This window comes from Crocodylus porosus, unplaced genomic scaffold (assembly GCF_001723895.1).
Source record: "Crocodylus porosus isolate Cpor-Errol unplaced genomic scaffold, CroPor_comp1, whole genome shotgun sequence".
In the NCBI taxonomy this organism is placed as follows: Eukaryota; Metazoa; Chordata; order Crocodylia; family Crocodylidae; genus Crocodylus; species Crocodylus porosus.
Genome location: NW_017728911.1, coordinates 11,073,891 through 11,087,385, shown reverse-complemented (window position 1 = coordinate 11,087,385; position 13,495 = coordinate 11,073,891). Strand labels below are relative to the sequence as shown.

At 44.6% G+C, this 13,495-nt stretch overlaps 1 protein-coding gene and 1 long non-coding RNA gene across 2 annotated transcripts in view; one reads left to right on the top strand and one right to left on the bottom strand.

The window, feature by feature from the left end:
- Window positions 1-4,063: 4,063 nt before the first annotated feature.
- Window positions 4,064-10,936, bottom strand: GTF2A2 (general transcription factor IIA subunit 2). Its single transcript, XM_019533427.1, has 5 exons — window positions 10,825-10,936; window positions 10,389-10,542; window positions 8,665-8,769; window positions 5,609-5,735; window positions 4,064-4,362 (listed from the first exon to the last, which is right to left on the bottom strand). The coding sequence occupies exons 2-5, from the start codon at window positions 10,458-10,460 to the stop codon at window positions 4,337-4,339; spliced, it is 330 nt and encodes a 109-aa protein (XP_019388972.1). The 5' UTR covers window positions 10,461-10,542; window positions 10,825-10,936; the 3' UTR covers window positions 4,064-4,336.
- LOC109308945 overlaps window positions 5,503-13,495 on the top strand; it is a 10,925-nt gene continuing 2,932 nt past the window's right edge. The window contains exons 1-2 of the long non-coding RNA XR_002100747.1: window positions 5,503-5,513; window positions 6,328-6,329. This is a non-coding gene — a long non-coding RNA (uncharacterized LOC109308945). The remainder of the gene's footprint in view (window positions 5,514-6,327; window positions 6,330-13,495) is intronic.

The following is a 13,495-nucleotide window of genomic DNA, read 5'->3' as shown; positions in this document are numbered from 1 at the left end:
CCACTGGGTGTTTTCAAGAGCCACACATTGTAATAAGTGATTAGTAACCCACTCCTATCATTAAAGTACACAAGTGAAAGTTTAGCACAGCACCCCAATTACCCAGCACCACTCCCTTTGAATGCAAAACCAACTCTGAAGGCTATGGCATTCGAAAATACATCCAGCAAGTACAGCAAAAAGGGCCACTAGAGAAATAGCACAGGGATCTCTTACACTAACCTTTCTACTCAAGGCACTAAGGTGCCAAATTCTGTCCACTTGTCTTCATGGCAGGTTTGAGATACTGGTTCTGTGCTGCATACTGTGTGCACTTCCCTGTAGAAATATCTTATTAGCTGTAAAAAGTACCAACTTTTACTGCAACAAAAGCTCATCATTCTAGATAACTTGAACTAGGGCTGTGCCATCAAATAAATATATTTGGAATTATTTGCATTCTTTAGGTGATAGAAAGGTAATAATTTGTCTTGATAAATGAGTTAATTTCATGCATCATTAACCAGACCAAAAAACATCCAACAAACTCAGCAAAAAAAGGGCATATGATAGGAACAGTACAAGGATCTCTTACATTAATGTTTCTACTCATGGCAGTAGGGTGCCAATATTATGTAAGGAAATAAGACTCAAGCAGAATAATCAAGCTTAAAACAAAGACTTCTTCTGCAATATAGTCACAATAGGTAGGACATATAGCAAAGTCACCATCTATTGGAATTCTACATGCAACATTTAAAACAAGTTTCAGACCAATGTCTCCTTCCAGTGCATTAAATCAAAGATATACAAGGGAGCCCATGGCTTTTGCCCCCATTTTGGTACAATTGTCTGTGCTGCATCACTTCTATTTAAACTGCCCCCTAGCTGTGTTCAAACACTGATACATGGCATGAAAGCTTGGGTTACAGAAAGGGAAAGGCAGTCTACCTTTCCCTTAAAGATGTTGCTGCTGTTATGATCACCACTCCTCTTCACTCCATGTGTGCCCAAAACACTCATCTCCAAAATTCAGTTTTGCATATAGCTTGATCAACAACTTATTTGCTCTGGATACCTTTGCATTAATTTTGAAATTTTACAAGAAAAACAATGTGAACCATTCATAGAGGATAATCCACTATAATGTAATAACTGAACTGACTGCTTAGAGGGGTAGAATGTTGGAAAAGTATCTGTCAAGGAAGGAAAAGCCATCTTGCTGCCAAAGAATGTCATCAGAAATCAGAGGATCCAGACTCAGATTTTCAAAAGTTGCACAATACTATTATACCTGAAGTAACTGTGATTGTGTTAGGGTTTGGGCATATGTTCAAAATGTTTCAAACCCCACCTTTATTTAAAGAACCCTCAGTTTGAGCACATCGGTACCCCACAAGCATGCAGGCCCTCCCAGCTCACTTGCCTCAAAATATGTAGGAGCTGATGCAGCTGCACTGCTCCACAGCTGCTGGTGGTTCCCAGCATCCCTCTTATGAATCCTGAGGCTTCAGAGGGCAGCTAACCAGAAGCATCACACCTCTCAGCTTCTGCTCTCTGCTTTGCAAGCCTGGCTGGTTTCAAGAGTACTGCATGCCCAGTGGGACTAGACAATACGTGCTTATGGCTTTCTTGCCCTCCAGTCTCTTAGAGAGCAATACCTCAAGGTACTGCTTCTGCTTTTCAGGTCACACTTTACCTACCTTACCATGCTTTTTATCTTCTTCACTGATGGAACACATACACACCTATACCCAGTATACTGACTGTGGTACAGGGGTGTGCAATTTGCCCTGAAGGGTCCACTTAATAAGTTTTGTGAGCTGTTGAGGGCAGGAGGGAGAGAAGGGGGCTGGGGAGATACTAATTGATCCTATCCAGCCTGCTGGCCACTGCCAGGAGCCTAGGAGGGAGGGCTGTGCCATTCTGCTCTGCTGCAGCAAGGGCCAGGCTATACAGCATGCAGACTCCACCTCACCACATCCAGCCACCCAACCTGGTTTCCTGTTGGCATTGCGCGGTCCTGGCATTGCAGCCACCAGCATCTGGGCCTGCATGGGACAGGGTGCAATGCAGTGTGCCAAGTAGCTGTCCTGCCCACCCATCTGCTGTGATGAACTGCTGCCACTACACCGCACCAGGGAAGTTGGGGGCAGCTTCCCAGGGCTGAGCCCCTCCCCCCCATGGCTGGAACAGACTCACCTCCTAGTGGTGCTGTGGTAGCAGTGGCTCATCATGGAAGTCAGGTGGGAGGGCTACGCAGCACGCTGCATCCCATCCCATGTGGACCTGGCTGCCAGCAGCCATGGTGCCAGGATCACACTGTACCAACAGGAACCTGGCTGGGGGGGAGGAGTCTTTGTGTTGTGCAGCTGAGCCGGGATATGGCAGAGCCCTCCCTCCTCAGGCTCCCAGCAGTGGCCAGTGAGCAGGACATGATCAATTTGCAAGCTGGATACAGTCCTTGGGCTGTAGTTTGCCTTGTACAAAGCAGGCCTCTGGATTCCTATGGCTTGTATGAGAGGAAGATAAATGTTTAGTGATGCTCCCAGAGCATGGGTGTGCTACTAGTCACCAGTGTGTTTGGTGTGCACGGCTGGTGCTCCAGGTACCAAAAGGATGACAGGGAAGTCATCCAAACTGATGGCAAGATAATTAACTGGTCTTCTCCAATGTTGGTGCCATAAGCTGTCTTGTCTCAGGGACTGGTATGGCCCAAGCTCTGTGGTCCTGAATAGAAGGGCCTTCCCTAGGATCCTCTGGTTTCAGGCTGGAGCCTTCTCCCAGTGCTTTGGGTCCACAGGGCTATTGAGGTAGACACTGAGCTGTCTGACAGAGTTGATAACAAAGCATGTCTCAACGGCATTATCACCTACAAGAATTTTGAAGAGTTCCTTATATTAAATATACCACCCAACAGGCACTCGGGACAGGGCTACCATCACAATACTGTCTTCAGAATGTTTGCTTTGGCCCCAATAATGCAAGTGCTAGTTACACCCATGAGTGGCTACCTCTAATGCATGCTGCACATACACAGCCTGAAGGTTTGCCAAGTGCTCTCCTTACTCTAGCTAGAGAATTAAGTTGAGCATTTCTCTGACCTTCTTGGTACACCTTCATACAGTGGATGAGTAGGTACTTGAACACGTTCATGCTGTACACAAGAAGTCAATTTTCTGCCAATTCTCCAGAAAACAGTGGCTGCATTATGCTTCTGCACCTAGGTTTAAGAAGGTGACGTCACACGTGAAAGACTCTGTGACCCTTAGGGCACTACAGATGGCAGTAAGGCACAGAGGCGGGAACCTCATGGGAGACAGAGGGGCGGGAAGAAGCAGAACATAATGAGATGATGGTAGCTGAAAAATTTCCTGTCACTCTGGACAGAACAATTTGAAGCTTTTCACTTCAGAGCACTTCAGAGTTGCTCCTGTTTCATTCAGGGTCATTTTATATAGTTCAGGCCAATTTGGAGTACTAGGGCACTGTACATTGCCTGTTCCTTCTCTTTCTATAGTACCTAAAAAACACTTGAAGCACTGCAAACATTATATCTGTTGATGACGTAAAAGTAATGCAAAAACAAAGGAGAGGGGGGAAGGAATCTTTCCAACTGTAAGTATGGTCAAGTAACTGGACAGGCTGCTGAGGGAGGACACAATGTCCCTCTGATTGGAAGTTTAAAAAAAAAAAAGTTGACAAATATTTCATTTCATTTTATTCTGCTTTAGAATGAGAATGAGTTAAATGACTTCTTGAGGTCCCTTCCCAGCCTGTTTCTGCAATTCTGTATTTTTAGTTGGCTTTAAATTAAATAAATCTGTGGATAAAAAGCAGCAAGTCAACTCCTTTAAATCGATGCATATGAAAAAATTGGACAAGGAGAGCATTTAAGCAAGATTATAATAATTGTCAATGGTCAGGATATTAAAAACACTGCAAGCTAGAGTCCTCCCAGAAGTAACTGATGTAGCCCAAGAAAGCCTGTATATCTAGTTTCTTATACCAACCACAGTTCACTCAGGGCCTGGAGTATTTTTGTGGCAGGTTGTTTTCAATGAACCATCACTTACCTCTCTAGAATTTTTTAAATAAAAAGTTTTATTAGAGAAATTACTTTGAACAAAAAAAGGACAACAATATTTGTTTTGTCATTTAAAAAAGTAACTGTTTTCTTCATGCCCTATAAGGTGAACCGAAGAAATGCTACAAAGATCTCTTCCTGCTGCCATTCTGTGATGTATTGGTTTATATCTGCATCACTACAATAAATTATGAACAGTCCTTTTCCACGCTTCTCTCCTGAAAGTGCTGCATATTAACAGAAAATGTTGCACACAAACCACATTTCTATTCATTCTGCAGTATTGGAACCAGTATCTAGGAAAAAAGAAAAGGAAGTAAATGGAAACATATACAAGCTGGTAGGAATCAACATTAAATCAAACTTTTCCTTTAACTGCTATAACAGATGCATCAAAAACTATGTATGTGGAAAAAACAACATGCATACCCAGTGCTGGAGAACAGTTACGTGCAGAATTAGTTAAAGCAATTGTTCAGGAACAATCTTAAACTGCCCCCAGAGGCACAGAGCCACAAAGCAGGGAAAACTCTGCATTTTTTTCTAGGGAATCTTAAGTAGCTAGAACAAATCAGCCAAAGGCTATAAAGATTATTCTTCCAGGCCACAGTTTCAGATCTTATAAACCAACCTGTCAAAGTGACTAAGTGTTGTTTTTTTTTCCAGGAAAAGCATCTGAACAACACATTTTCCTAAATAAAGTAGATAATCAGATGTTCTATGAGCAGTATGCATGCGGTGATCATAGATTGTAAGGCTGGAAGGGACCTTGGAAACTCACTGGGTCCAGCCCCCTGCACCAGGCAGGAAAAATTACAGGTAGGGTCAGGTGATCCCAGCAGGATGGCTGTCCAGTCTCCTCTTGAAGATTTCCAGGGTAGGTGATTGCACCACCTCTGGAGGGAGCTTATTCCAGAGTCTGGACACCCTAATTTCTTTGGTTCCCTGGAATATTGAACCAGCTGTCTCCAGTGTTCAACCACTGTTATTTGCTTACTGATGCTAGGCCAACACAGGCATTCTTTAATGTAGTGATTGCTGAAAAGAACACTCTTGGCTTTGCTTCAGTATATCATGGTGGTAATGTCATAACTGCAAGGTTAAGCAGACAGACAAAATAATTCCTATTTTGTTACCATATTTTTTAAGCTGTATAACTTAATCACTGACAAGTAGGGGTGATCATATTTATGTTTGGCAGCACTCTAGACATTGATTCATACACTTAAAGACTAATACTAAGGCAACTATAATTCATACATCAGCTTTAGCTAGGACTCAATGATATAGCCCAGAACACACACACTCCCATGTGAGCTAATTATCTCATTTTTCAAATGATCTTATTTCTGTACAGAAGAGCTGCCATTCCCAGTTTAAACTGAGTTCAGTAACCAGAGAGAGCTCGAGAGCGAGAGAGCTCCGATCACAAATATTCCCTCAGTCTGTTAATGACTCTGGCTGCATGAACCAGGTTTCATAAGTCCACTTCAGCTGGATGTCTCTACCAAGATAATATTTACACTGTATTTTAGCACTTACTTTTTCCATCACATGCTACAATTTTCACTTTATCCACTTTCACGAGTTCAGTAACCTCCCTAAATTCAACATCGTTCAGTACAAATGTCCATACATTGTCACAGAACCTGTATGTATTCAGGGAGCCCTTTAAAAGAAAGATATAGCATAAACAATTATATAATGGATATCACCAGTGTGGTAACAAAGACAAGGATGTTTAGCAGTTGAAAAATTATCTTATCCAGCTGTCAAAGTAGCTATTTTACATAGTTTATGGAAACTCACCAAATGACAGTTAACAAAAAGTTACTTTAACTTCAGACTCTATGGACTTTTTATCCTTAGTCTTTGCTACTGGACTATTTGCTAGGCAGAACATGGAAGCACAAAACTAGGTATTTTTAGGCAATTCTAAGGAAAACTATGTAGTTTGAACGCCCCCATGTGGCAGAAGTTGCTCATACTTACATATGACATTATACTTTAAGGAGCATCGTACAAGGCGGCTAGTAATAATGATGGATTTTCCTGGCTTTAGAGGAAGGACAGTCAGTCAGACACTTGCATTTAATTTAATTTATTGTCAGCTAGGCTGGGTCATGGGTCACTCAAAGCTATTACCGTGATCCTTTAAAACAAGATATATGTTCTATACGAAACAGACAAAAAGTCTCCTACTCTTTATCCAACTTCCTGAACACACCAGGACAATTATTTTGTCAGGATGTAAATGCAAGACGTATGTGGATCATCTGATAAGCAACTCAGCTACGTGGCTAAAGGTGGAGATCAGCAAATATTATTAAAATATGAGGTTATTTAGGGCTTTTGTATATTAGCAGGTATTTTGCATGTTACTGCTCATAAGCAGCAATGTGTGCAACTGCCAACCTATACACCCGGAGCACTACTCATTTCTGACTCATTCTGACTCAAGAGCATTTGAAACTTAGTGCCAGAAGTACAAGATACTTTGCAGTTTAACACATGCAACTCAGTTCATCCCATGACAGAACATTTCAATGGATTCACCAGTATGAATTTTCTCAAAATCAAATTCAAATATACATTAGACAAAAGGTTCATCTCACCTAAACTTACTGCAGTAAACACACACCATGTGGAACATTTTTTGCATAGGAGTGTACAAAATTCAACAGGAAGAATTACCTAAAATCTTGTTTATGAGCAGTACACGAGTTAGGAAGCTTCATGGCAGCTCAGAGAAAATGTGTACTATGAACATTGTTTAACCCAGTACCACAGAGTAGATTATGTACATTAATTGGATAGTTTTTAAGAGCTTACTTTTTTCTGCACTTCAAGATCTGGAATAGCGTAATAATAATATAAAAGGTTAACTATAACATGCATTCCAAAGTCTAGAATGAATTACCAGATAGATTAACCAAAGATAAATAAAACAGATATGTTTATAAAGAGCTTGGTCACAAAAATACCCATCTTGTATTTTCTGAATTTTACTTCAGGCTACATTTTTCATGGGAGTTTTCTAGAACTGAATCCTAATTCTGCTATTACCTTGATGGTAGAAAGAAAAGGAATCCTGCCCTCCTCCCCCAAAAAGCACCACCCGCCTCCTGAGTGCATCCATATAAGCATGCATGTACAGTTTGCAGCACCTCAAAGCAGTCTGAGATTTTGCAAACTGCACATAGCACACATGCACCCATTCACCACACTGTTAATGTAATAGAATCATAGAAAATTAGGCTTGGAAGGGACCTCAGGAGGTCATGTAGTCCAACCCCCTTCTCAAACTGGATCTAGTCCCCAGTTAGTTCATCCCAGCCAAAGCTTTGTCTAGCCAGGTCTTAAAAACCTCCAAAGATGGAGATTCCACCACCTCTCTGGGTAACCTGTTCCAGTGTTTTACTACCCTCCTAGTGAGAACATTCTTCCTAATACCTAACCTAAACTTTTCTTGCTGCAACTTGAGATCACTGCCCCTTGTTCTGCCATCTGCCACCACAGAGAACAGCCTAGCTCCATCCTCTTTCAACCCCCCATTCAGGTAGTTGAAGGCTGCTATTAAATGCCTGCTCAGTCTCCTCTTCTCTAGACTAAATAAACCAAGTTTCCTATGTCTTTCTTCATATGCCTCAACCCCCAAACCATTTTTATTGCCCTCTGCTGGACCGTCTTCAATTTTACTACATGCTTTCTGCACTGGGGGCCCAAAACTGAACACATTACTCCAGATACGGCCTTACCAGTGCTGAATAGAGGGGAATAATGTTCACCGTGGTCGTTATTTTTGACACTGGGAGATCCTGGTGTAAAAAAAAACCACTAAAAAGAGTGGTGTGACACATGCAGCAGCAGCATGCATTACTAGAAATGGAGCCTAAATGGCCAGAGGCATGCTCTGGCCAGCAGGCTCTGAGCAGCCAGCTTGGTGCCACTGCTATTTGTCCTACGGGAGATGTGCGCCTCCATATATGCATGCTCATCTGGATGTTTCCCATCTCTATCTTCTCACTCCAGAGAAGATGGATTCCTTTCCTAGTCTCTGTTGCATTCACCCTGTTATGAATGACGCTTGAACTTGCTCACAGAAACCAACAGGCAGCAGCACATGCAACAGAGCAAAAGGCTTTTGAGATTTTCACTGCTTTGACACAGCACCATTCTTGCATTTACCGAGTACACTGCAGCAAAGAACTGCAGTATTACAGGTCAGTTCTGTATATTAATCCAGAAATATAACAAATAGCCTGCCTCCAAATATAAAACTTAACTAGGAATGGGAAAAAAAAAAAAAATAATCAGCAACAGAAATACACCCCCACAAGCACAGCCCTGACAAGATGTAACCTTTGCAAGGTTCTGTGCCAGACAGGGGAACAGCCTATGAACAGGGAATCTGTCAAAACCAAATACAAAAGCAAGAATTAAATTCAATATTGTAGAGATAATGGTTACATACAGATGCAGTCTTGCTAGAATCAAAGTAAACCCTTAAATAGACTTTTTCAATCATGATAAAATTCTCTTTGCTGCCACTGAATACCAACACCTGCTTCTTGGGGATGTTAATAAAGTGCACCTACCCTGAAATTGACTCTGTTCCTGACCCGCTGTGCCAATGCTGAATTTATAGCCTTGTCAAACTGAAGTAGCACTTGCAAGGCAAGCTGAGGGGTGATTTGCTGCGACTATAAAAAGGGGGAAAAAATAACGAGAACATGAGACTATAAGGGAGAAAAAAAAAAAAAAAAACGCACATTAATTTTCATTTTTTCTAGCTAGAGAGCATTACGGATTAAAAATACACAGATACAGATTAAGTAAAACTATCACAGCAACATTTATATGATACAAACTCTTGGATACAGCTTTACTGAAAAGAGATTTCTGTTTTTATTGTTTCTCTCACAAAAGGAAGATATAAATTCTTGTGTAAACATGGTAGCGATACATCTACATGGAGAGATGCCTATTTTCTAGAAATATGGATAATAAAAGTCAAATTACAATTGCCTTTCTATCCAACATCTGCAGTCCACCCAGGAGCCACTCTCATGATTAGTGATTCACTGAGTCAAAGCTGACAGGAATACGGTTAGAATGTAGCATAACCCAAAATTATTTGGCCAAACTGACTGAAACTAGCAGTTCTGAAATTTAAGGACAGCTCCCCAAATTTAATTAAATTAATAGATTCATAGATTGTAAGGCTAGAAAGGACCTTGGAAGATCATCAGGTCCAGCCCCCTGCACCAGGCAGGAAAAATGACAGGTGAGGTCAGGAGACCATCCAGTCTCCTCTTGAAGATTTCCAGGGTAGGTGACTTCACCACCTCTGGAGGGAGGTTATTTACTCCACAGTCTGTACACCCCAACTGAAGAAATTTTTTCCTAATGTTAAGCCTGAAATGGTCTTCCAGGAGCCATTACTCCTGGTTTTCCCCTCAGATGCCTTGGTGAACAGCTGTTCACTGAGCCCCTGATGTACTCCCCTGACACAGCGATAAGCTGCTACCAGCTCCCCTCTCAGTCTTCTCTTTTTCAGGCTAAGTCGTCCCAGGTCCCTCAGCCTTTCCTTGTATGGTCTGCCATGCAAGTCTCTGATCATAGGGGTGGCTCTTCTCTTGACTCTCTTCAAATTTTACCATGTCCTCGTTAGTGTGTGACACCCAGAACTGGACACAGTACTGGAGTACCAGTTGGGGTCTCACCAGTGCTGAGTAGAGTGGGAGAGTCACCTCCTTATAAAATTTAAATACTGGAAGGGTAAAGAACCTGTTAAATCAGTAGTCATAGAATTTTTATATCACCTCAATGTCTCCACCTTCAGGACAAAATTGAACACTTTACAATCACTTTACAATATTGACAAAGATTTCTACACTCATGAAAAAGCAGTAAGTTTTCCACTGTAATGCTTCTTCCTTATTAAAGACAGCACAGTTGCACTCACTTCCCAGGAACTATTTATTTATCATGGCTAAAAGAGAAACAAATCAAGTGGGCTATTTCAGAATATAGGTAAGCCATTCATTTATTAGGAGACATGAATACATTTTGTTCTGCCAGAATGTTTTATTTAAACACTGCCCCTGAATTATAATTCCTGCTTTTAAATTTCAAAACAACAGAGTCTCCACACCTCAACAACAGAGAATCGGCAAAGTCTCTGCAGATGAATCAGAGAGGCCCCCCCCCCACTTTTTTTTTTTAAACTCTGCACACCATCCAGCCAAGCACTTGGAGCAGTGAACGAGTGGAGCTGAAATATGCCATCAACTTTCAGGGTAAGCTGCTCGTCTCCCACCTGTATGAGCTCATCCAGGCTCTCCTGAAGGCTGTTCCCCAGGGTGGTATTTCTGTACAGCTGATATGCCATGGTTTACTGAGGAAAGGTAGAAACGCTCCTGCTCGTGCACAGCTCCAGACCCGCTGCTGGGGCTCACACTGTCATTGAAAGCCTGGGAAAGCCAAGAGAAAGGGTTACGTGGAGCGGCTCTGACCCATAACATAGCAAAGCCTCTGTTCAGACTCGAGAGGAACCCAAGTCCCTCAGGGGGCGGCTTCCAGCCTGACCCCCTTTCCAGGGCAGCGCCGCTTCGGGGAGGGGAGCATTGTGGCGCTGCTGTGCTGCCGCGAGGCGGCCCCTGCGGCCCAGGCCAAGGGAAGGCGTCTCCCCCGGGGAGGGGGGCGCAGCCCGGGCTCCCCTCGAGGGCAGGGACAGGGGTAGGGCCCGCGCGCACCTGGCGGGGCGGGAGGGACGCGCTCCCTCGCGGCCGCCGCCTCTGCCGCCTCCCAGCCCGTGCGGGTCCCACCGAGCCCGAGCCCCGGAAGCCCCAGGCTGCGCCGCGCGACCCGGAACCGGAAGAGCGCCACCACCGGAAATGCCACTTTTTAACTCCGCGCAGGCTGGAGGGTTTTGTTTTTTTTAACCCTGTTACAGCCGTTCGGCCCCGCCCCCCCAGACGGCCCCGGGAAACCCGGTGCAGGCAGGAGCGCCCTCTCCCCCGGCTGGGAAACCACCGCGGCGGGGAGGGGATTCAGCGGCCCCCCTGTGCAGCTAGTGCTCCGGCCGGGCCCTGGGCGTTTCATTACAGAAACATCAGCGACGGCCCCGGGAACAGGCCGAGTTTTGCTGGGAGCACAGGAGCCCCCGCCGCCAGCCGTAGTCCGCAGGGCTTCCCGTAAGGGGACGGCTCCCTCTCCCTCATCGGAAAGCTGGGAATTTTTTGCACCCCATCCCCCAATTAGTTTCCCCTCCGTTGCCGGGACAGGGGCAGGCTTTGCGACACCGGCTGGACAGGCAGAGCCGCGGGACCGAGAGCTGTTCTTGTCTGAGCGGTAAGGTCAGGCCAGCAACGCGGCTGGGACACCGGTGAAGGAACACGAAGTACGGCAGCCTCGTGGATTTTGGGGACGGCGTTCCTGTAAAAAAGAAGCGGCAGGAGGAACACCATTGATGCCTAGCGCTTTCTGCCGAGATATTTATCCTTCAGCTCCAGTGTCGGTTTGTACAAAGGACGTTACCCCCTTTTAAGAGAATGGTGTAAAACAGTTGTTCTCAACCTGTTTTGTACCAGGACTCATTTGTAAACATCGATGGTCAGTTCTGACCCAGAAAATCGTTTAAAGACAAAACAGCCCCCTGGCCCTGGGGTGCTGCTTGCTACAGGTCCACTGCCTGCCCCGTGTGACAGGGGAGGTGTGGGGGGCATGGGAAGCACGTGCCTCTGCCAATTCATGCATGCACAGCACACAGCAGAGCAGGGTGGCAAGATTCATTGCTGCCAAGACCTCCAAGCCAGCTGCGCTGCCAGCAGCATAAGAAGTAGTGGACAGTAGGGGGAGGGGATGGCACACTGTCCTCATCTCCTGCTACCAACCGCTCACACACCATGACTATACCCTGCCACCAGCACCACTACTCCTCTCAGGACACCTGTGCAGCCCACCACCCCACTTCCCCTCCAGGCTAGGCTGTGACTTGAGTGGTAGTGTCCAGGCCACGGTCACCAGGTAGAGCTGGGGCCTGGGTGGCAAGTGGCTGGAGGCAGGAGAAGGTAAGGGCAGAGAACTTCCCCTATCCGTTACTTTTTCTTTGTACTGCTGGCAGCATGGAAGTCCTGGCAGTGGCAGCAACCAGGCTTGCCAAACAGCTCTACCCTCCCATGCTGGGTTCTGTTCACTGGCCTAAGTTGGGTCCTGCCCATGCTGGTTTGACCAGGCTGCAGCCCTGTGCCTGCTGTGGGTACACAAATTAGTCTCCCTATGCCCTCCTGACATGTTGCTTGTGTCCTCCCAACTCCTCCTTGAATTTGCATCCATGCCTGGCCCCTACCCATAGACTTACGTGCAGGGAGCTGCTCTCCACCCTGCCTGGGTGCCACATGCATGTGCATGTGTGCACACGTGGTACCCACCCCTGCCAAATCACCCTCCTCCCAGTCCCCCAGCCCCACTCTGGAAATCTGCCAGCCTGCAAGGAGAAACCTGTGGTTTCCAAGTTTTTCTCCTTTAAAAGGGAAAATCCTTGTTTTCCCCACAGCAAATGGAAAACCCAGTTCCCTGTTTATTAGTAGTCAAAATATTAAACACATGGTGAAACAAGTAGCATCTGTTTTTAAAAAAAGTGTATGCAAAATATGATCCATTTTTCACAATCATTTCATATATTGTTGCAACCCACTTTCGGGTTGCGACCCACAGGTTGAGAAACTGGTATAAAAGATAAAAGGCACTGTTCTTCAAAGAGCACCTTTGTTTATAGAACTATAATCCTCCAGAGAACACCTGCATCCACAAGAGTTAGAGTATGATAGTTACCACAGGAACTTGCAGAAGTATCTGCAACTGTAAAAAGCACTCTTAGTGTCAGCCCTCACTGGCCCCTTTTCAGAAAAAGACGTTAATTTGCACCTGAATGAGATTTTAATCTTTGAGACAAATCTGCTTTTGTGACTCTAGAGTTAACCATCCTCACTTTACAAGAGGCAAGGTTTATTGAGATCTTATTGGACACACTAAAATACTGCAAAAAAAAAAAAAAAATTCTTGCCTCTTACATTTCCTGGGCCACCTTTGCTCTAGCAATGCTCCAGCCCTGTTTTTCAACGCTGCACCTGCATTAGCTTCAAAGAAAGCCGCTACCCCTTTAATCTTACACAGTTCTTGTCACAAGAGACTTTTCCACAGAGACTAATTAAGACATTTGACCAGTAAAAGCCTTCTTCCTTCTTCCCCCCTACCATTATGGGAGTCTCATTAGAATGTTGTTTACTCCAAATCTGTTCTACTTAGACATTTTCAGTGTAAACATATAACCATTTAAATTGGTTAGACAAGTGGGCAGAAAACAACAGAATGCAGTTCAACAAGGAGAAATGCAAAGTGCTGCATCTAGGGAGGAAAAATGTC

Bases quoted from the DNA above. Each gene is read 5' to 3' on its own strand.
- GTF2A2 (XM_019533427.1), bottom strand. From the start codon at position 10,460: ATGGCATATCAGCTGTACAGAAATACCACCCTGGGGAACAGCCTTCAG. The intron at 8,770-10,388 runs GTGGGAGACGAG...CCCTTTTTATAG, and splicing joins GCCTGGATGAGCTCATACAG to TCGCAGCAAATCACCCCTCA. The intron at 5,736-8,664 runs GTAGGTGCACTT...TTTCTTTTAAAG, and splicing joins GGAACAGAGTCAATTTCAGG to GGCTCCCTGAATACATACAG.